Source organism: Neomonachus schauinslandi, chromosome 1, assembly GCF_002201575.2.
Source record: "Neomonachus schauinslandi chromosome 1, ASM220157v2, whole genome shotgun sequence".
NCBI lineage: Eukaryota > Metazoa > Chordata > Mammalia > Carnivora > Phocidae > Neomonachus > Neomonachus schauinslandi.
The window spans coordinates 128,195,415-128,219,241 of NC_058403.1; the positions used below are offsets into that span (position 1 = coordinate 128,195,415).

Genomic DNA, 23,827 nt, shown 5'->3' on the forward strand with positions numbered 1-23,827 from the left:
TCCTGTGCCTCCCTAGGAGGGTTTACATTTGGGAAAAGCACATAATCAGATTCAGAATGGCTGAGAAAGGGATGCCTAGCTGGCTCAGTTGGAAGAACATGCAACTCTTGATCTCAGGGTTGTGAGTTCGAGCCCCACGTTGGGTGTAGAGATTACTTAAAAATAAAATCTTAAAAAAAAAAGGATGGCTGAGAAATATGCCTTTTTTTTTTTTTTTTGCATGAGGTGGGGGAGCATTTGTAAAAGGGGATACAGGAAAGGAGACCCTCCATAATTCCTCAGATAGAGACATTCTCAGGTAGACAGAGTCCTTTAGACAGACTAATTTTTAGAAATCCTTGCCCTGGGAAGTCTGTGGGTCTCTCAGTATGAAAAACACTAGCCTTCCCAAGCTCCTCATTACACAAATAAGAAAGTTGAAGACTAAGGCAATCAGGTGACTATTTGAGATCACAAAGTTAGTTGGTGACAGAACCAAAATTAGCATTCAGATCTCCTCATTCCCAATCTGGCATTCTTTCCACCATGGCCATCAACTCTAATGTCATTTGTCATCATCACTGGCATCACCGTCATCATCATCATAATTTTAAATAATAGCTAACATGTATTAAGCTTTCACTCTATGTAAAGTGCTGTTTAAAGCACTTCACATCTGTTTAGTGACCACATCACCCTACAATGTAGGCTCTATTATTATGTCCATTTTACAGATAGGGAAACGGAAGCTTGGAAAGACAAAGTAATGTGCCTACGATCACATGACCAGTAACTGCAGAAATAGGAGTCAAATCCATGTCCCCATCCAGTGATCCCTGGATTCACTCTTTCAACTACTGCTTCCCAAAGTGGTTTCTGTAAAATACTAGTCCAATAAGATGTTCCCTGATACAAGATTCTGTGGTCATAGTGGTTTGACTATAGCCCTTCTCAGAATCACAATGAAGATTAGCCCAATAAAGGCATGAGAAGTCCTGCAAAAATGATACCTACTTATCAGTGTTTTACAGGAAAATTTTCCCCCCAATTACCTATTAATATTTAATGAAAGGACTCCCATTAAAGAAGACTCATTTAGGCTCAATATTTGTAACATTAGGTCAGTGGCTCTCAAACTCTTGCCTGCATCAGAATCATCGGGAGGGCCCCAACCCTAGAGTTTCTGATTCAGCAGGTCTTTGGTAGGATTCAAGGATCTGCATTTCCAATGACTTCCTAGATGTTACTGATGTGATGGTCCAGGGACCACACTTCGAGAAACATGGCACTTGATATTAGAAAAATAAAGACAAAGAAACAAGCCCTAAATTGGCATAATGGGAAAAGGAATACAGTTATACTTTTTAATAATTCACATTAAAATCTTGCAAATGTTCATTATAATGAGCAAAATAATCTGTAAATTAAGTTGATGGATAAAATCAAAACATCAGAAAAATGAACAGGCAAAAAGAAAAGCCCACTCTCTTTGGGAAAACAAAGATAAGCATATAAGGGCTGATCATTCTTCACAATGGATTTTTATTTTTAATTGTCAAATGTATTACCAGACTTAGATCATTCGTGTAGGATAATACTAGCTGATTATGTACCAAGCACAGTGTGTATTTTGACCTTCATATGTATCATCTCCAACCTTTCAACAACCCAGATAACGATTTTTTTTCAGATAAAGATTTTATTATCCTTTTTCCATGGATTAACTTTAAGGTGAATTTGTGTTCTATAAACATAATTGTAGGGTATAAATCTTTGTGACAAAATGGTGTTGGATCAGGTGCTGTGAATATTCTTTGGTAAGACATTTTTAGATGTCTGCAGCTTCCATTTCCTTATCTATAAAAAGATACAGGACAACTCACTGATTTCTAAAGTCATTCCAGTTTCAAATTCTAATCTTCCATGGTTCCAAGAAAGAAGCCAAACTAACATTTCCTAAAGAGACTCAGACTGACTTCAAGGAGCAGAGCTGGCCAAATGTCACCAAATCAAGTTGTTGGCTAGAACTTTCAGAGGGAAATGAGTAAAGAGACTTCTAGATGTAGGATATATAATTAAGTAGAAAAATGGAGAAAACTTCTGGCAGAAAGAAATTTGGAAGAAAAATGACAAAAAAGAAAGGTCTCGGTAATGCTCACTTGATAATCCTTTTGAATTACCAACCTTATCATTTTCAGCAGCCATCTCACCTCAAGATATCTAACAGGACTGATTGAATAGAAATTTATAGCAGTGTTTTTCAAATGTATATGCACTTTGGAATTTCTCTGGGGCTTCAAAAAAAAAAAAATGGATGTCTGTGTCTCACTCCCAGAGAATATGACCTAAGTGATGTGAAATGTGAGCTGGACTGTGAAATCGTCAACAAACACCCAGGTCATTATAATGCAGAGACAAGCTTGGGAAATGCTGATTTATAGGGTTCCTTCCTGTGATTATGTTGTTAATTATATGCCCTGCTGTGGACTGAATTGTGTGCCCCCAAATTCATATGTTGAAGTCCTATCCCGCACATGACTATATTGGATATAGGGCCTTTAAGAAGGTGACTAAGGTTAAATGAGGTCTTAAGGATAGAGACATGATCTGATAAAAGTGGTGACCTTAGAAGGAGAAGGGACACTAGGACCGTCTCCACCATGTGAAAACAGCAAGAAGGTGGTTGTCTGCAAGCCAGAAAGAGAGCCCTCATTAGAAACCACATTGGCTTGTGCCCTGATCTTGGTCTTCCCAGCCTCCAGAATCATGAGAAAATAAATTACTGTGTTTAAGCCCCCCAGTCTATGGCATTTGTTATGGTAGCCTGAGCTGAATAAGATAACCCCTCCTACATCCACCCTCTCTATCTCAGATCTGATTCCTTCTTCCAGTATTGGGAAAGCACACTAAATCAGGACCTGCCAGACCAGGGTCAAGTCCCAGAAAGGCACTAAACCTATTTGAGCTTCAGTTTCTCCATCCAAATATGAGGGGTATTATTTCCTGTCTCCTACACAGGGTTTTGGAGGGAACTCAATGGGATCATTTATATGAAATTACCTTATAGATAATATGGCTCTGTACATGGGTGAGCTGCAGCTGGTACATGCCACTTTGTCTCATTCAACCAGTCTCCCTTTCCAATCCCCTCCTTGATTTCCCTCTTGGATCCCCTCCTCAGTATGTTCTCTCAGCTGTCTGGTCCTTAGTCATTTGGCCTCACCCCAACTCCCTGGTTCTCCCATCACTGCTTTCCTTTAGCACATGTCTGTTGCAACAAATCCTCTTAGTTTTCCTTTATCTAGAATGTCTTTATTTTGCCCTCATTCCAGAGGGCTATGTTCACTGGATATAAAATTCTGTGTTCCGAGTTCTTTGATTTCAGTATGTGAAAGAAAAAGATGTTTCACTGTCTTTCATCCTCCATGCTCTGATGAGAAATCTACCATCATTTGAAGAATTGTTCCCTTCTTTTGTAATATGTAGATTTTCTCTAGCTGCTTCAAGATTTTTCTTTTCTGTTTTCAGCAGTTAATGATATGTCTTGAGTGGGGTTTTAAACTCTGTAAACTTATATCTTCTACTAATTTGGGAATTTTTTGTCCATAATTCCTCAAATATACATTTTCTTCTAACTGAATCTAACTTCCTTTTCTTTCTACTTTCCTTCTAGAACGCCAATGAAACAAATGTTGGCCTTCTGATATTATTTTATAAGTCTTCAAGGTTCTGTTCATCTTCAAAAATCCCTTTCAGATCATATAATTAACATATCTTCAAGTTCACTGACTCTTTCCTCTGTCATCTTCCTTCTGCTTTTGAGGCTGTCCAATGATTTTTTTTTTTTTTAATTTGAGACACTGTATATTTTTTCACTTCTAAAATTTCCTTTCAGTTCCTGTTTCATTATGTCTATGTTTCTTTTTTTTATTATGTTCAATTAGCCAACATATAGTACATCATTAGTTTTTGATGTAGTGTTTGTTTTAAAGATTTTTTAAATTTATTTGACACAGAGCGAGTGAGAGAGCGAGCAAGAGAGAGAGAGTGCAAGCACAAGCAGGGGGAATGGCAGGCAGAGGAGAAGCAGGCTCCCCGCTGAGCAGGGAGCCTGATGCAGGGCTCAATCCCAGGACCCTGGGATCATGACTTGGGCCGAAGGCAGACACTTAACTGACTGAGCCACCCAGGCACCCTGTTTTAGATGTAGTGTTAAATGATTCATTAGTTACATATAACACCCAGTGCCCATCACCACACATTTCTGCTGAGAATGTCTTTCTGTTCATTTCAAGTTGTTCGCCTTTATCTCATGGAGTAGAGTTATCATAGCTGCTTCAATGGCTTTGTCTGTTGGTTGTCTTTTCCTTTGAGAATAGTTCACATCTTCTGGTTCTCTGTATGCTGTCTAATTTTAGATTTTATCCTGAACATTTTGAATATTATATTGTATAGACTCTAAATTCTAGTATGATTCTGTGTAGAATTTTAATTTTTTTTGTCAGCAGACAATTAACCTGGTAGGTTCAGAATGCAAGTGCTGTGTTACCTCCTGTGGGCAGTGGTTCCATCCTCAGTTTAATGTCCAAAGCCTATCCTGGATCTTCCTGTCCTGGATCTTCCCCATCCATGCACAGATTAGTGGAGAGCCCAGGGCATATGCAGCTCCCATAATTAGAACTAAAGGATCCCCTTCTCCAGTTCTCTTCTCTCTGGGGCTACCCCCACATGCTGGGCAACAGGGCCTCTCTTCCTAGTTCGTCTGGCCAGAAAAACAGGGTTTCCCTTTAGTTTTAGCTAGTTAGTCTTCTACTCAGCTCCAAACTGTGCCCACCTTCAGAGCAAAACAGTGGGTGAAATAGTGAGAGGAGGGGTGCCTGGGTGGCTCAGCTGGTTAAGCATCTGCCTTTGGCTCAGGTCATGATCTTGGGGTCCTAGGATCGAGCCCCCATATCAGGCTCCCTGCTCAGTAGGGACCCTGCTTCTCCTTCTCCCTCTGCCTCTCCCCCTGCTTCTGTGCTTTCTTGTGCTCTGTCAAATAAATAAAATCTTTTTAAAAAAAAAAAACCGTGAGAGGAAAGAGAGGGAAAATGGGGATTTCTTCCACCACCTCACTGACAAACAAGGGCCCCTTTTCCTAGTTCTTCTGCCCAGAAATATGAGGTTTCTACTGAGTTTTAGCCTCCTATTCCACTGCCATCACACAGTTCAGGACTGGGGTCTGCCCTCAGCACAAAGCCACAAAAGAAAACAGAAAAGAAAATGAGAAACTTCACTAAAATCTGCTTTTTGTTACCTTTCAGAGATCTCAGGTGGTTGCTTTTTGTATTTTCTCCAGAGTTCTCAGTTGTAATCAGTGGGAGAGAGAGGCAATATCGGCTTAGTCCATCTTGAGGCTAAAGTAGGCTTAGTCCATCTTGATTGGAACCAGATATTTCATTGTATTTATATTTGATTTTCCTTTTCTTACACTTCTCTCCCCTTTCTATATTTTTCTATATTTCCTCTAACCTCATCTCTCCTATTTTCCATCATTTTGCTGATCTTGTTCAATATCTATATACTAGCTATACCTACAATTATACCCATATCTAATACATAGAGTATAGATGTATATATGAAGTGTTGATGTATATTACATACTTACATAGCATTGTACATATATACTGCATACATACATGGTATTTCATTATATAATCTTGCCAAAATTTATTTATCATACCTGCTGTTGGGCATTTTTTTTCCACTTTGGGGCCACTACAAAAGTGCTGTTATGAATATTTTAGTACATAACTTTTGATGAATATATATTTTTCTGTTGAGAATATACATTAAAGTTGCTAGTCATAGTATATGTATACTTTCAGCTTTAGTAGACACCCAAGAATATTTATTTTAAAATAATTTCCCATACAGTTTTGATACACAGCAAAAATTATGAATAGCTACTCTAGAGCCTTCTATAGCTTCCTGTTCTCCATCTTCCATTTTCCCTTTAGTTGTAGGTCCAGAACCATCTCCTCACATTGCCTAAGAAGCTGCCCTCAGCCTCCAAAGAAGTCTCAAAACCACAGCAGCCTTGTCCATTCCAGGCACCAGCTAGAAGCACACATCTCAGAGCAGGAAAGCCTAGGTTACTAAGGGAGAATGCAGACCCTCAAACACTGGAGACTTGTTGCATAGCTCCTCCCCCCCTGCATTCTGCACAGGGATGCAGGGCTCTGCTTGCTTACTCAGGACCTGTGTGGTCCTTGTTCTCATCCCTCTCCTGCCTCCATTCCCTGACCCCACACCAGATATCTATACCTACTTTCAGTTCTGGTTTTGTCAACACCATTGACTCCCTTTTTTGCCTTTCTACAGTTATATCTTGTTTGCCTCCTCATTTTGGGAACCCCTTGCAGCCCTAGATGATAGGCACTTCTATCCTGTCATTTCTACCTGTCCCAGTGAGTTATCCTTGCTCATCCTTGCTCATCTTCCACCAGGGGAAAATCCAAACAAAAGTACTTCAGGGTCTTCAATTCTATTGTATCCAAGGTTACCTTTTTTATCTTGTTTACCATCTGCTAGAGCTGGCATTTCTTCTGAATGTGCCTCTTCTTTATCGTTCATCAGTTCTCCAGTTGAAAAGAGCATGTATAACTTTTGGATCAAATCAGTAGTAGTCTCAGAACCATTACTAGGATTGTTCCCTAATACAAAGAAATGCTGCTCCTGGGAATCAAATTCATCAAACAGCTCACTGTTTCCTGTCTCTATTTTATACACCTCAGGAATAAAGCTAAGGTGACAGAGAAAAGAGATGAAAAATACATTAGCCAAGCCCCTTGCAGAATTAAATGTAAATACAGGCAGATATAGAACAGCAATAAATTTTATGCATGTGATTGGAATAGTCCAAATAGTTTGTGGATGAAATCTGACTCAGGGGCAATTTTTTAATATTCCAAAGGGAAATTAGAATGTTGTATCAGTGGTTTAGGACTCCAAAGCGATCTTATTTTCACCACTGAATTTTTATTGAGTACTTAGGGTTGTACTTTGCAAAATCAAACATAAAAGAATCCTTCTTACCAGTCTTCATACGGGTTCTGTTTTTTAAATGGCAAATGTTTTGGTTGCTTTTGCCATTTTTTATCTTTTGGCTTTTCTTCTGCTCTAAAATTGTGGTACCTAACATTTGATGTTATAAGTTTTCTGTTTTGGCAGTACCCAATATTAGAGTGGTGTTATATAAGGTATTACAAAGAGCCTTTTTTTTTTTTCATAAAAGCTACAGAAATGGGAACATGGTTCTTTCTAATATGGGTCATATTCTATCTGCTATTAACTCCAGATCTGTGAGTCATCACAAACCAGGAGTATTTTACACACACAAATACACACACACACACACACACACACACACCTCTACATCCCAACCAAACTTGCATCCTGAACACTAAAGCACCATTCATTTCAAATTATTTTTATAAGGACTGTTTCCAACTGTAGTATTACCCAAACTGTGAATTTGCCAACTCACAATACATTGTTTCCTGAGCCAACGTTCTCTGGATTGGGAGAGGTGATGTTAACACACTTGGGTCTCAGATCTGCAGGGGGATATTTGTTGATGGCACCTGGAGAAAGAGTGGGCTGGTTAATCTAAATGTTACCCTTCTATATTCTATTGCCCAAAGTCAGTTCATCTTTTCCTGTGGTTGGAGGTGTCTTCAAGAGGAAATTAATTTTATAAGGTACTCGGCAAAGTAGGCACCCTCTGATATTTGCAATACCTCATTGGCAAAGTCAATGAGATACAGCAGTGATTGAGTCAAAAATTCTCAAGCTCTGTATTTCACAGGCTTGTGATACAATTCAAGGACATCCTTCAATCCCTTCTAACATCTATTTCTATTCCTCTAAAAGGAAGATCTTTTCAGAAGACACATTGAGCTATTGTAATTGTCTGCCCTATTTATCTTAGGGTTGGAAGAAGGCATCATTTTTTTTTGCAAGTGACAAGCCTACTACGATACATATAAATCTTGATTTCCAAAATTCCTGAGGGTTACATGAGCCCTGGGGCTTTGTGAGTGGCAGCAAATCTGCATCTCTGTTATTTCTTGGTAAACTCTCAGGAGCTGCAAATAACTATTCAATGTGGCCTCTGCCTCACTCCTAATCCCAGCACAGGCCAGAATTTGCTTGATGTCACAAGCTCTCAGGTATACTACTATACCCATGTCTAAAATTGCAACTCATGGACAGAGGCTGGGGCAGTCACTCTCAAAGCCCCACTATAAAAAGACACCCTTAAGACCCTGCTTGGCTATCCCTGAGCCAGTTGTCTGGGACAAATGGTCTAGAAGAGATTCATGCCCATGGCTCAAAAGAATTAAAGTCATAACCAAAGGTAATTTACAATGAAAGATAAAACAGAAGTCCTGGAGTAGATGGAGGGTGATGGTAGTGGGGTATTACTGATTACAGCAGTGTACTTCGTTAAGGGTATAGGAATTGAAATATGGTTTAAAGAACAGGAGCACAGCTCTGGGTTCAGAATGCATGGGGCTGAGTCTAGAATTTGCCAACTCTCAAACTAAGCTTTTGAGCAATTTATTTAATGTCTCTGAACCTTAGTTTTCTCACTTGTAAAATGGAGATACTAGTACTTTCCTTTGAGGGCTGTACTGAGGATTAAATGATATAATCCATTTAAAGAAGTTGGTACATAGTACCAAGTACATAGTAAACAGATTAGGGTTAAAAAACACTTTCTACCTACATGGGGGTTTTCTGGCAAAGACCTTGACAGTGCAGCAGTAAAGTTCAAGGTCAATAAGACCTGATATTTTTCTCTGGTTTTCTCACTGCCTCCTACTCACACCTTAGACTATACCACTCACCACTGAAGTAAGGATTTATTACTAAGCCAATTGGTGGATTGTACACAGAGACATTAAATCTACTGCAAAAGCAATAGAAGAGAAAACGTTTAATGACTTACGTCTGATTAAATGAACAAATGGCTTGACAAACTTGGTGATATAGTTCAAATCTGGCTTGTGGGTTCTGCCAAGCTGGACTAAGTGATGATCCAGTGGGTGGCTGGCTAATTCTTCTAATTCCTTGTCATTGTGTATAGGACCAAAGGAAAACACAAATATGGAGTAGCCCTGACACTTGGCTCTCAGTGCTACATTTCTTAAGACTTCCTTGTCTAAGGGGTTGGTTTCGCCAGCAGATATAACAAAGATAACTTTGTTTTTCCTCAGGTTGGGGGTTCCTACAAACACATTGTCAACTGTCCACTGCAGAGCATGGCCAATAAAAACATCTCCACTGAGCTGCTGGAAAGAGTCTTGGAGATGATGTTTCATTTGGAATATACTGCTATAAGTAACCAAATCAAATTCCAGGTAGACAGGGCATTCTTCACTGTTGGGCATATAGCCTGGAGGAGAATAGCTCAGGACTGCCACTCTGTCTCCTAACATGGAGGTCAGTGGGTCTGGGGCAATGTGAAAGTAATCAAGCACTGAGATTAGAAAAGCTTTCACTTCCTTAAACTCATCATTTCCTATTCTTCGGGAAGCATCTATGAGGAAAGCCACATCCATGTAATATTCTTGAAGAGAGGTATCTCCAGGTTCATTAGTAAGACCTGGTTCTTCTTTTCTGTCATGGTTTTCATGTCCTGCAATAGAACAGCTCAAGTCACTCTTTTTAGTAGAAGGCTGAACTTGGCTAAAAGAAGGCTAAAATTACTTAAAACTCCTAGCCAAGGATGACCAATACACATCTTGGGATTTTGCCATGCTTTATTCCCGTAACCATGGCAGACAACATAAATCAATTACAGTACTTGTTCCCAGATGCATTCTCCAAATATGTCTCTACACACTGCATGGGAAACCACTGGCATTCAACAGGTGCTATCATGTGAAAAGAAACATATTTCCTAGCCTATTTCAGATCCTTGTCAAAGGACTGATTGATCCTCTAGCTATTTTCATATGTAAGATGAGAAACATATAACTATTTTTAGTGCACTCCACATGATTACAAAATTTGAAGTACACATTTGCATGAGATCTAATTATTATGCAGCGGCTCTAAGAGAAAAGTATATATGTCAAAGTCATATTTGTTGATGTCACAAACACATATACCTTTATACACATGTTCAAAATATGTACCATAGTGTGATGTCATGAGAGCAAGTATAAATGCTGACTTTAGAATCCAAACTCTGTGTAAGACCTTAAATACTCTAAGATGTTGGTACTTAAGGTGCCAGTCTGCAAACTGTTTATTGGCCCAGGACAAAATAAGGAGCTTGCACCATGTTGTAAGTCATCACCATTACTAAGCACACTGTTTAGTTTGGCTTTTTTTTTTTTTTTTTTGGTAGCAAGACTTTCTCAATGAAGGAAACAGTGCCCTGATTTACATTCTGACGCTAATGCCTTATCTTGCTGTAGATCAGACGTTAAGTAGCACTGCTCTAAGCCTAAGGGATCATAAAACCATGTCCACAATCATGTGGATGGTGACTGGTCAGTGAAGCCACAACAGGAAATGCCAGCTCAGAAAGACAGGAAGTAGGTGGCCAATGTTCTTTTTTCTATGAAAGAAGTGTGTCTATAAACCTAATCAAGCAAGAAGTAGATTTTTAACTGGCAAAAATTTATTGATCCCCATTTGTGCTCAACCCCATTATTAATGCTGTATATTTATTACTTTATTTACTCCTCACAATAATTCCCACAAATGAATTAATTAACCTGTATTAATGCCATAAAACCTTAATAATAAAATAGAATGCAAAAAAAAAAAAAACCCCACCATAGATAATGTTATTAACAGGGCAAATGCTCCATTACATGTTTGTAGCTCAAATAACTCTGAATTTCTAGGGTAAACTCCACATTATTTTTTTTTATCTATTGTTGACTTTTTTTGACAAATAAAAGTTATGTAGGGCGCCTGGGTGGCTCAGTTGGTTAAGCGACTGCCTTCGGCTCAGGTCATGATCCTGGAGTCCCGGGATCGAGTCCCGCATCGGGCTCCCTGCTCAGCAGGGAGTCTGCTTCTCCCTCTGACCCTCCCCCCTCTCCTGCTCTCTCTCTCTCTCATTCTCTCTCTCAAATAAATAAATAAAATCTTTAAAAAAAAATAAAAGTTATGTAAAAACTGTAAGGTGTACAATGTGGTGTTTTGATATCACTACACCTTGTGTAATGATTATGACAATCAAGGTAATATTATTGGATTTGATTTACTTAAAATTTTGTTTAGAATTTTTACAGCTATGTTTATAAGGAATATTGGAGTACAGTTTCATTTTCATGTAAAGTCTTTGTCTGGTTTTGCTATCATGGTAATCTGGCCTTAGAGAATGAGCTGGAAAGAATTCCTTCCTCTTTAGTTTTCTGTAAGACTTTGTGTAGAATTGATATTATTTCTTCCTTAGGTGTTTTGTTGAATTTACCAGTGAAGTCATTTTGGTTTGGAGTTTTCTGTATGGGAAATTTTGAACTACAAATTCAATTTCTTTAATAGGTTTTGGGCTATTTAGATTACTTCTTGAATGAGCTCTGGTAATTTGTGAATTGCAAGAAATTTGTCTATTTCACCCAAGCTAATTTATAGGCAAAAAATCATTTATCATATTCTCTGATCACCCTTTTAATATCTGTTTCCTCTCTCATTCCTGATATTAGTAGTGTCTTCTTTTTTTCTTGGTGACTTTGACTAGTTTATTGATTTTATTGATATTCTCAAAGAAACAGCTTTTGGTTTTACTGATTTTCTCTTTTCCATTTCATTGAGTTCCACTTTAATTTTATTACTTCCTTTCTTCTGCTGCTTACCTAGGGTTCTCCTTTTTCTGATTTCTTAAGGTGAAAGTTGAAGTCATTGATTTGAAAACTTTCTTCTTTACCAACATAGGTATTTAATGCTATAGATGACCTAGGTACTGCATTAGTGGAATCTCACAAATTCTGGCATATTGTGATTTTATTTTCATTCATTTCAAAATAGTTTCTAATTTCCCTTTTGATTTCTTCTTTGACCATGGATTTTTTAGAAGCATCTTATTTAGTTTCCAAATACTTAGGGATTTTTTGAAGATCTTTCTGCTATTGATTTTTAATTTAATTCTGTTTTGGTCAGAGAATACAGTTAGTGTGGCTTCAATCTCTTAAAATTTTGAGAATTGCTTTATGGCCCACAATATGGTCTACCTTGGTAAGTGTTTCGTGTGTACTGAAAAGAATATGTATTCTGTTGTTGTGTGGAGTATTCTATAAATATCCATTAGGTGAGGTTAGTTGCTAGTGTGGCTCAAGACTACTGTCTTCCTGCTGATTTTCTACCAAGTATTGAGACAGGGTATTAGAACTCTGATGCTCTTTTCATTTTTTAAAAAAATCTTTTTTCTCCCTGAGTTTTATTTTGGATAATTCCATTACTACATCTTCAAGTTCACTGATTTTTTCTTTTACCAAATCTAATTTGCTATTAATCCCATCCAGTATATTGTTCATCCTAGACATTGCAACCTTTATCTCTACAAATTCTATTTGAATCTTTTTTTTTGTATCTTCCATGTCTCTACTTAACTTTTTCACATATGAGATACTGTTATAATAACTGTTTTAATATCTTTGTTAATTCTAACATCTGTGTCAGTTCTGGTTTATTTTGGAGTGATTATGCTCTTGATTATGGTCATGTTTTCATGCTTCTTTTTGTTCCAAATATTGTGAAATTTTCCTTTTTGGATGTGGAATACTTGTGTATTCCTACAAATATTCATGTTACATGAAAACTATTTGTTCCTTTTAGGTAATGCTATTATGATTGGCTAGTCTAGAGTAGTGCTTAATTTAAGGCTAATTATTCCCCACTACTGAGACAAGACCTCCCTGAGTTTTCTTTCCAATACTCTATGAATTATGAGTTTTTCCAGGCTTTCTGGCAAGAAAAGGCGCTGTTCCTGGCCCTCTATGAGCAACTGGCACTATTCTGTAATCTTTTCTGATGGTTCTTCCCCCAGGCTCAGGGCATTTCATCACATGGATGTGCCCTCACCACTTTGCTGAATAATTGAGGGGACCCTTTGCATATCTCTGGTGTTCTCTCTCTATGCAGCTCTCTCTTCTCTGGCATTTTGTCCTGGGAACTCTTACCACCTTGGTCTCCCTGGATTCTCATCTCTGTCTCCTCATCTCAAGGAGTGCATTGGGCTTCACCCCAGTTCCTTCTTCCTGCCCCATGGCAGTAAGCTGGAGCAATCATAGGGTTTACTTCATTTGTTTTTGTCTCTCAGGGATCAGTCTTTCATTTCCTGATGTCCATTGTCTTGAAAATTATTGTTTCATGTATGTTGGTGTGTAGAGATATAAATATTTATCTAATAGGTGAGATCTGGTGATTTTGTTTGATATGTTCCTATGTTCTCTTCCTTCTCACAAAAGGACTAAGAACTCATCATTTATATACCAGATTCTTCCTTAATCAATACATTTGTAGTAATTGAACAAGATTTTGCATTTCACAGGCAGGTATAAAATTTGTGGGCTTCCCATTCCCCACTAGAAACCTAGTTTTAAATTCTTGGAATTGTTTATCAAGATAAAATCCCTTGATTAAACTATTAAATATGAAATTGGAAGTGCAGACAAAAGCATTTATGTCATATTCTTCCTTGCTGTGACAGCTATGTAACATACTTTAGCCCTAAAACATCACCATCAAAAACACTTCTAGAGTTCTTGGCTATAATGTATTAGGCTGTGAAGGTCAGTCAAATGGACATTTCTGTCATGTGGAAGTTTACAGTCCTGGAGATGACTAACCACTACCTGCTCTGTCATTAGGATCTTTGTTTTCCAACTACAGCATTTTGGCTTCTTTAAGAAGACCAATCAACACATTTGGTTAAAACATGAGGAAAAGTATTTCATAAATGTTCTGATAGAAGAGGAGGATTGACTTATGTTAGTGAAATATTTTTTCATGCATGCCCATATCAAAAAGATTACTGCTTTCCCCCTGATTTTCTCTTTATAACTGAGCAAAATCTCCATCCTTTTCCAAAGTACCCTGCAGAATTATTTTCTAAGGAGCATATTTTCGCCCACAAAATCTGTAAAAATAGGCTCTCTTCCTACTTACAGGATTAGCATGAGAACCAAGAAGCTAAATGTAGATTCTTATGGTTCAAAACTCTAAAATTAGTCAAACATGAAGCATGATTATTCTACTTTGAGTTGAAATTCATCTTACTTAGGGAGAGTCGGCCTTCAAAAATATTTTCTCTCAAGAAAACCTGGCAGGAGTGTGGATACCCAATATCCATAGCTCACAGCAATGCTGTATATTTTCTGGAAATGTCAGGGAGCCAAATTCCCATCTTCAAGTCTATGGAAGAATTTCCTCAGAATGGCGGAGGAGGAAAGGCTGGTTCATTTTATTGTGGAGGAGGCTTGGAAGGAATGAGGGATCCAGCTAGATTTCCAGGGAAGCGGCCTCAGAGATTAGCCCAACTTTGGCCAAAATTTAAGCCACAACACATGGGTGCTCCAGTAACTTTATGGAGAAGTGGGGGTGGAAAGGGAACTTAGACAGAAGGGAGAATCTATAAGACCTGAGCCATTTGGACTGGGATTACGTATGCTGTAGAGTAACTATGCTGCCTTACATCGCATTTGTGGGAAACCTCAAGATATGCATGAGTTATCCAGTGATCTGCTTTGGAATTTGTCCAGGGGCCAAAATTAGCCATGTGTTCTTCATAGGCAAGACACATGTACAACTGGGGCTACCTTACATATCTATTTCTATCCACATTAACTGTAGATTAAATTAACCTTGTTTTATTAAGACTTCCCATGAGGTTGGCAATGTTTTCTTTCCTGCTTTTCCACTGTCTGAGTATTTGATTGAGCATTCAGTTCACTTAGGTCTTATGCTCAGCTCTGTTCATGTCTTCTCTCATTTAACCTTCTGTAGCGCACTATGAGGGTGGAATTACCATCATTCCCCTTTTACAGATGAGCAAGCAGAAGCTTGGAGAGAGAAAATTACTTGGCCAAGAAATGACAGCTTCTAAGTGGTAGAGGAAGAATTTGAGCCCCACTCATGTAACTCCTTCAGAAGAACTGGTCCTCAGATATGAGGGTAGAGCACACATTAAGGGACATATTAACCACTTCACCAAAGGCCCTGGGACCTGGTGTGAAAAATGAGGTTCTTGGTCAATTGCTATTCCTTCTGAGTGAAGCCACTAGAGGAAGTTTTCTTCCAAAAGTAGGCAACTATATGAATTAAATAAAATTTGCAATTTTTTCTTCTCTAGGCCTTGTAGAGCAGCAGTTATGAGCAGAACATTTGGAGTTTGTTTGAGTCCTGTCTCTGCCATTTGTTACCTCTGCGACCCATCCCTCCATACTTAAGTTTCATTATGTAAAAAACAGTAATAATAAACTAATAAAACCTAATAAAGTTTTTTAGAGAATTAAATAAAGTTTGCACAGTGCCTAACATATCCTAAGTACTCCACAAATATAATTTTTAGAGGGAGATAAACAAATAGAAAAGTCCCAGACATCTGAAAATCCTGCCCATGTTACTATATTTCACAAATGAGAATTTCCATAAGAAAAAAATGCAGTCAACTGGTATTAGTGGAAGACGACTTGCACACGCACATATGCGCACGTGCTCTCAGAAATGAGAAAGCTCATTCTCCTGTGTTTGTGAATGTTTAACTACAGAGGAGTTGGCAATAATTTATGTACCTCTCCATTTAACGATGCCATCCCAGGCCTGTCCTCCCTCCTGTCTGCTGAGGTCATTGGCCAGGCTCTAAGCTGGGGCAGCAAGGGAGGGGGGGCACAAGAATTTTATGCAAAAGGAAATACAGACACATTTAAAATTCCCTTCTTTTGGGCGCCTGGGTGGCTCAGTTGGTTAAGCGACTGCCTTCGGCTCAGGTCATGATCCTGGAGTCCCGGGATTGAGTCCCGCATCGGGCTCCCTGCTCGGCAGGGAGTCTGCTTCTCCCTCTGACCCTCCCCCCCCTCATGTGCTCTCTCTCTCTCTCAAATAAATAAATAAGATCTTTAAAAAAAATAAAAAATAAAATAAATAAAATAAAATTCCCTTCTTTTATTGTATGAGGTCCTCTTTCCCCCATTTGCCTAAACAAGTAGAAGAGATGGTCTTAAAATAGATTTCATCCTCTTCCCCCAAAGATTTAGAATAAATATTTTTCTTGACCTAGACTTTTCTAGGTGGCACTTAGTCTGAAAGGCTCTCTCTTGCAGTCTACTTCACACTCTGAAACAAGTCTGAAGAAGGTACCAGCACACTGAGAAAAAGTGACACATGCCTTAGGAATTATTTAGACCCAAGCTACCCAGATCTAGCATTTTGGTCTTTATGGTGTTATTCTGTGCTCTGGCTTTTGGATGAATTTATAAGCAGTTTATAAAGCCAGTTTATTCTGGCATTATAGCCTCTGGATGAGTTTATAAGCAGGAATTTTTTTAAATGAAATTAAATTTTTGAAATAAAATTGCACTACTGAAATTATTTAAAAATAATTCTCCCAAATGATGATGTGATTGAACTTATTCTCAAATTTGGCAATTGGATTTATTTCATCTGTAAATGCAGACAATGCCATCATCAGGCAACATGGCATACATAGTTAAAAGTTAGTGGGCATGGGTTTAAGTCCTGGCTCTACCACTTAAAGCTAAGAGCTTGAAGCTCGTAACCTTTGCATCAGTGTCTTCATCTGTAAAATACAAAATGTAGGGGTGCCTGGGTGGCTCAGTCAGTTGAGCGTCTGACTCTAGATTTTAGCTCAGGTCATGATTGCAGGGTCGTGAGATCGAGCCCAGTGTCAGGCTCTCTACTTGGCAAGGAGTCTGCTTAAGATGCTTTCTCTCCCCCTCCATTTGCCCCTCCCCCTGCTCACCGGTGCACACTCTAAATAAATAAAATCTTTAAAAAAATACAAAATGTAATAAAATAATAATAATAATGATGATGATGATAGACTTTTTGGTAAAGATTAAATGAAATCATGTGTATAAAGCGCTTAGCATTGTGCCTGGCACAGAGTTGTGCTAAGTAAGCAGTAGATTCTGTGGTTATGATTATTCCTCACACATTGTTCAATCATCAAGTGAGACAGTGCATATGGTGCTTTGAGAATTGCACTGCAGGGAATAAATATTGGCCACCAAAGCATTCCATCTGCACATTTAATTAAACTGAATACTTTCTGACTTGTGTTATGCATTTTTTTGTACACAGAGAATATACTCTGTCAGACCAAAAGCTCCTTGAAGACAGGGCCTCTGTCTGAGTCTTTAAAAAACAAGGAAACAAAAAACAAAAAACCACTCCAAGCCCCCAAAGAGACCAACTCGGGGCTTAGAACAGGAGCCAATACATATTTGCTACATGAAAGAACATCTGAATAATCATGGAAAATCTACAAAAATGCCCAGTGTTTTCACATGGTAAGCCCTCAATAGGGGCTGCCACCGTCACCTTCATCTCGACCACCCCCACTACCACCGTCCCACCCTCACACCTCCACCACTGTTCCCATCACCATCACCTCCCCGCCACTACCAGTACCACCACCACGATCATCACCACCCCACTCTCATACCCCTACTTCCATCTCCACCATAAACAGTATTGGGGCCACCAACATCTCTACCACCCACCTTTACCACCACCATCAGCAACAGCTAATACCTTCACCACCACTGTCTTCACTATCACCGCAACCAGCACCAACACTGTCATCACAAACCCCTCTAACACCACCACCATCACCCAATTACTACAGGTATCCAAGTTGTATTCCATAAGAAAGGGGTCCACATGAAAAAAAATGTCACTAGTATTCTAGAACATTACTTTATTACTTGCAATAAACGATCGCATGAGACATACAGAAACCTCATTTGAATTCAAATAGTCCACATACCCCAAACAATCATGTTGCATCAGTTTTGTCCACTGCAAAACCTTCATGGAAGACAACCAAAACTGTAATAACAATATAATAAATTCCCAAGTAAAAGTAAATGCAACAACCTCAGTCTATAGTTAAAAAAAATCAGGAAACTCAGTTTATTCCCCACAGACCTTCAAGGTGGTTGCAATTTCCTAAAGAGTTCATGAAACGTGTCATTAAAATTCAGATATGACCACAATTTTATTACTGACCTCCTCTTTAGAATGTATACTGAAATGAAAGTAGGACATTCAGCTGGTGTTCCACAGGTGACTCAGAAGCCAATTCTGCTGCATTTAAGTCCAGTACAGGTTTAAATTTAGCAGAAGTCAAGATAATATATTCAAAATCAATACATGACAGCAAAAATTAGAAACAAGCTAAGTGTTCAATGAGATAAATAAATTCATTCATTGGAAGTAACATTATAAGATACAGAAAATCAGTATGAAGCTTGCAGCAATACATAAAATGTATGACATAATATGATCTGAAAAGCAGAATATCCAATTGAAGTGATGTAAACCTATAGACCTATGGAAAAACCAAAGAATATATTCCACACTACAAATAGCTTTTGCTCAATTATTTGATTTGAGATTCTTTGTATTCAAATTTTATATGATATGATAGTACTTTTATAATTTTTTAAAAATCAGCAGAATCTTGAGAGTATAACGGGGAAATAGTGGACAGGGTGTAGGAATTGTGAGTCCCTATTCTGAATCTTCCTGAATGAACTTGCGGGCATGAAGTTTCTTCTAAAACTGGGTTTCTCCCACTATTGACAGTTTGACAGGATAGTTCTTTGTTGTGAGGGGAAGGTCCCGGGCATTGTAGGATATTTAGCAGCATCTGTGGCCTCTGTCCATTAAATGCCAGTAGCACCCTCCAGGTGTGACAACAAAAACTGTCTACAGACATTGCAGTATGTCTCCCAGGGTGGGTAGAGTGCAATTACCCCCAGGTGAATTTGCAAGAGGTGATCACTAAATACCTTTCCAGCTCTAATACCCTGTGATTGAATCAAAGTCAAAAGACATATTGGTTTAAAAAAAAAAGCTGATTTGTAGATCAGAATCAGATTAAAGTTAGAAAAATAAAAAAATGTAAAACAGAGCCTCTGTAAATTCCCCAAAGCACAATTCCAGGCTAGTTGAAAGGGAGAGGTGTTACTTCCCATTTCTCAGTGAAATTCATTGAAAAGAACGTTAGTTGATGTTATCTTATGGCCTGAGACCACTTAAAACTATGAGTGAGCCCCAGGCTGAGTTTGGGTTGGTATTTAACATTTCATTACAAATTATCTTGTCCTTTAATATTGAAAGTCAACTAACTATATCTTAAATATTGGTTAACCTAGTATCTTTGATGAAAGTGCTAGGCTTGTCACTGGGTCAACATTGCAACTTAATTAGAATTAAATCACCAATTTTTCATTACATAATTCCATAGAACTATGTGTATTCCATTGGTAAGTAATTAAGAAGGACTGAATTTTCCAAAGAATTTTTATATTGCACATGTGGTCAAAATGCATGATTATTATCTCTATATATTTAGATCTTAAGAAGTGTTTTTTTTTTTTAGATGTTGGATGGAGGGAAGCATGACTGTTCAGTGGTTTTAGATGAGTAAAATAATGAATCCTTTGGAAATAGGAATTCCCACTTCTGTTCTGTGGTACTAGGTACTCAATTGCTTTCAGCTCCATTGAGAATGCAGAGCAAATCTGGCATGCCAAAGTGGTAGGATGAGCAGTGGTTCTTAAAACACAACCTCTATTAGAACCACCTTTGCTGCTTGTTAAAACTCAGATTGCTGAGCCCCAGCCCTAGAATTTCTGATTTGGTTGGTCTGCGATGTGTGCTGAGAAGCTGCATTTTAATAAGTTCCCAGTTTCTGCTGATGCTGCTGGTACTGCTGATGCTGCTGGTACTGCTGATGCAGGGACCACATTTTGAGAATCCCTGGGATAGTGGATCTCAAATTTGCAGACATACAAAAATCACCTATGGTGGTTTTGAAGTTTCTAGCCTTTTCCTTGCCACTCACACCCCTAAATATGAAGCAGTGACTCTGAGGAGGGCTTAGCAATCCGCGATTATGAAGGACTTGCAGGTGATTCTGATACAGACTGTCCTTCAGCTGCTATAAGGATTGGAGAAGGCCAAGAAAGGTGATGGATTGAAGATGAACTTGGAAATCAGAGCAGGTAGTAAGAAGCAGAGGGAGAAGCATAAGTAGAGAGATAGTGATTGTGCTTCTCGCGGAAGATACACAACTCATTACCAGCCCACAGAACTCTGGAAACTATACATTTCTTAAATGGTTCAGATTCCTGACTTTTCCCCAAGACTCTCAGTTCAAGGGCAGAAAGATCAGCCCTCAGCCGTAAGAATCACATAACAAATGAGGAACAAGCATGGCATATGGAGTTATCAACCTTTTATTTGTGCAATACATCTGGAACTAATCAAAGTTCATCTCTTAGCAACTGAATAAAATATCTGAACCACACAATGTACTCTCCATGAGGACGGCACATTATATAGAAAGTTCTCAGTAGGTTTTGGCAACTGGCTAAAGGTAAGAAAGGAAGGAAGGAAGGAAGGAAGAAAGAAAAAGGAAGGAAGGAAGGAAGAAAGGAAGGAAGGAAGGAATAGCACAAAATCCCTAGACAACACTTGTGATATGAAACTCAGATTTATTTTAGAGGATAAAAAATATCTATTATCCTTAAGTCTGAGACTCACACTGTTTGCAGGCTACCACAACATTACATAATCCTCCAGAGAACTCCCAGCACACTTCAACCCACCGCAGGAGAAATGGAGAGGGGCAACTAATAATCTACATTTTTTCCTAGTAGAGCCATGTACAATGATTTCTTCAGCCAAAATAAACCTTCCCCTGGCTACAAGTATCTTGATTCCCCAACATCTGGTAAACCAAATGAAAAAAGTCTATTGTTACTGAACAATGGTTGTTAAAAATGGCAACAAAGATGAATTATTTTTTTTTCTTTTTTTAGATTTTATTTATTTATTTGACAGAGAGAGGGGACACAAGCAGAGGGTGTGGGAGAGGGAGAAGCAGGCCTCCCAGTGAGCAGGGAGCCAGATGCGGGGCTTGATCCCAGGACCCTGGGATCATGACCCCAGCCAAAGGCAGATGCTTAACGACTGAGCCACCCAGGTGCCCCTCTCTTTTTTTCTTAAATATCCAATCATATCTGTCTTTTCCTGAAGAGATTCACATTTCTGAGTTATTAGACTTTAGAATGCTTACCTCTAACAAAATGATCACAATTGATCATTTGGTATTCTAACCCTGCCAAACAACGTTGTTTTTTTTTTTTTCTTTTTAAACCAAACCATAATAAATTCCTGTACCATATCATTGAAATGAACACCCAAAAGAATAAATATCTTATTCTCTTCTTTAAGCTATGTCTATATGATAATAAAAATTGTTTAAAATATATACACAATTGAATGCCTTGATGCCATGGTACTACAGACATTTCGTTTTACTGCATTAACGTCTTTTTTTAAGCCTATATTTCAACTAATGATTGACTTTTTTATTATTAATTCTAGCTTTGAAAAGTCAGTTAAAGTGCAAATATTTATATTTCATAAATAGGGGGACAGTGTGAGGATGAGAGTGTTGAACCCAAGGAAAAGAAAAGGTATTTATCCAAGGAAGTTACTGAGAATGTATGTCATTCATTCTTAGGAATAACTGGCATGAAATTGGCCCCTTTTTCTTTTAAACTTGCATCATCTAACAACATACATGATACTTCAGACATAATGCTTTCAATGCTGTTATTCTGGCCAAATGAGCATTTTGGAAGCCTCTACATGCATAGCTGGAAATGGTTGAAGTCTGTTTAGAATGTCCTCCCTTTTAATGAAAACACAGACAAAAATCCTATGTATCTGATTTGTTTGAAACCTATTAAATTCTGCCAGAAGGTATTCTTGCTTTGCCACTCAAATGTATAGAGCAGGCAGAGAGACAGTCTGTGCTCTCTCATTTCCAAGTACCTCAAAAATACCATACCTTCTCATGCAATCAGAGTCCGAGGCACTGGTCCAGCCAGCTTTTAAAGTGATTTTAATCCTTCCTTTGCTCCGATGCTCTCTGTATTGTTTCCTTCTACATCACACTAACCTTCTAGAGAAATCTTAAGCCTGGTGAGAACATCAGGGACATTTCTTAGAGCTCATATCACTGGTCATCTCAGTGGTGCCTATCACCATGTAAACCTTCATTTTCAACCAAAGCAGTGGCTGTAGCTAACCATCTTGAACTTGAAAAAATTTGCCTTAGAGAACAGCCTTCATTTACTTGATTCTCTGCTAGTATTAAAAGATGAGGACCTAGGGGCGCCTGGGTGGCTCAGTCATTAAGTGTCTGCCTTCGGCTCAGGTCATGGTCCCAGGGTCCTGGGATCGAGCCCCACATCGGGCTCCCTGCTCCGTGGGAAGCCTGCTTCTCCCTCTCCCTCTGTCCCTGCTTGTGTTCCCTCTCTCGCTGTTTCTCTCTCTGTCAAATAAATAAATAAAATCTTTAAAAAAAAAGAAGACGAGGACCCCGTTATTTAAAAATTCCATCATAACTTTTCGTTTCCTTACCAGAAGTTAAACTTGCAATTTCTTCAGAATCCTGACCTTTTTCATATGTGATCGTTAATTCTTGTGGCATAAGCATGTGGCTTGGTATGTAAACCAAATGGTTACTTCCATTGTCCTCCCACATGAAGGACGAGTCTTTCCCAGCACTTAATTCCTGGCCAATGAAGCTGTTCTCTCCTGAAGAAATCTCATATGGCTCAGGAGTAAATCTAGCAGATAAAAACAAAAGTTTTAGATGAATCTTGGTAGCTTTGGGGAATGCAAATAAAATATCTCAACAATTTGATATAGTTACTTAATCATTTCTTAGGAAAAAAAAACAAGTGGTAAACATCTAAATTCCTTTCAATAAAAGTATTCATTAAGATTTTTTATTATTAAAAAGAATAAACTGATAAACAATTCCCATTTATCCTTCCTTTTCCCTCATCTGCTTATAGCCTAATAACTATTATTTTGGAATAAATTGAGTCTGATACAGAGTTTTAAATAAATGACAAGAAACTCGATCATAGGTTATTTGGAACAACCATACAATCTCTCAGATTGATGTCACTCCCCATAGAAAACAGAGGAAACAGAAATCGAGAACTGCTCTGAGAAGAATAAGACTATACAGAACTTATCTCATTGACATCAGATCTCTTAAAATGGTGTCTACATTTACATTTTTAGGAGTTTAAGAATTCGCTGTGATAATTTGAGAATATGTTTTTATTTAGATGATGTTAGAAAACATAGTCCATATAAGTTGATTCTTATTTTTATTCTATTTATGCACCTTTATGTCATTTCAATGTCCATATTCACATTTGTATTTGATACTAGTATTTGGTACCTGGCAATATTACTTTAACTGTTGGGAGTTAATGAGGAAAGGGAAAAAAGTCAGACATAATACATGAATAATACATTCACACCAAGCTAAAACCAAATGATATGACGCACAATATGAATGACAATTCTGCAAGAGTGAAGGCAGCGGTGAGGAATTAAGGCATCATGCAACAGAGTAGGCAACCTGAAAGCAGGCGTACCTCTGCAACATGCATCATATTTTACATTTCTTTTACCAATATGTACCATATTTTTTCAGTTTTCAGGAATTCTATTTTGGCAAAGAAAAATCATCCATTATTGAATTAGTGTTTTAAAT

At 38.2% G+C, this 23,827-nt stretch overlaps 1 protein-coding gene across 1 annotated transcript in view; it reads right to left on the reverse strand.

The window, feature by feature from the left end:
- Nucleotides 1–1,807: 1,807 nt before the first annotated feature.
- The window catches only part of COL6A5 (collagen type VI alpha 5 chain), an 87,253-nt gene continuing 65,233 nt past the window's right edge, over nt 1,808–23,827 (reverse strand). Inside the window, exons 36-40 of the mRNA XM_021678788.2 lie at nt 22,672–22,880; nt 8,975–9,664; nt 7,508–7,604; nt 6,525–6,763; nt 1,808–1,836 (exon numbers count right to left, since the gene is read on the reverse strand). Coding sequence (XP_021534463.2) covers nt 1,808–1,836; nt 6,525–6,763; nt 7,508–7,604; nt 8,975–9,664; nt 22,672–22,880 — 1,264 coding nt within the window. The remainder of the gene's footprint in view (nt 1,837–6,524; nt 6,764–7,507; nt 7,605–8,974; nt 9,665–22,671; nt 22,881–23,827) is intronic.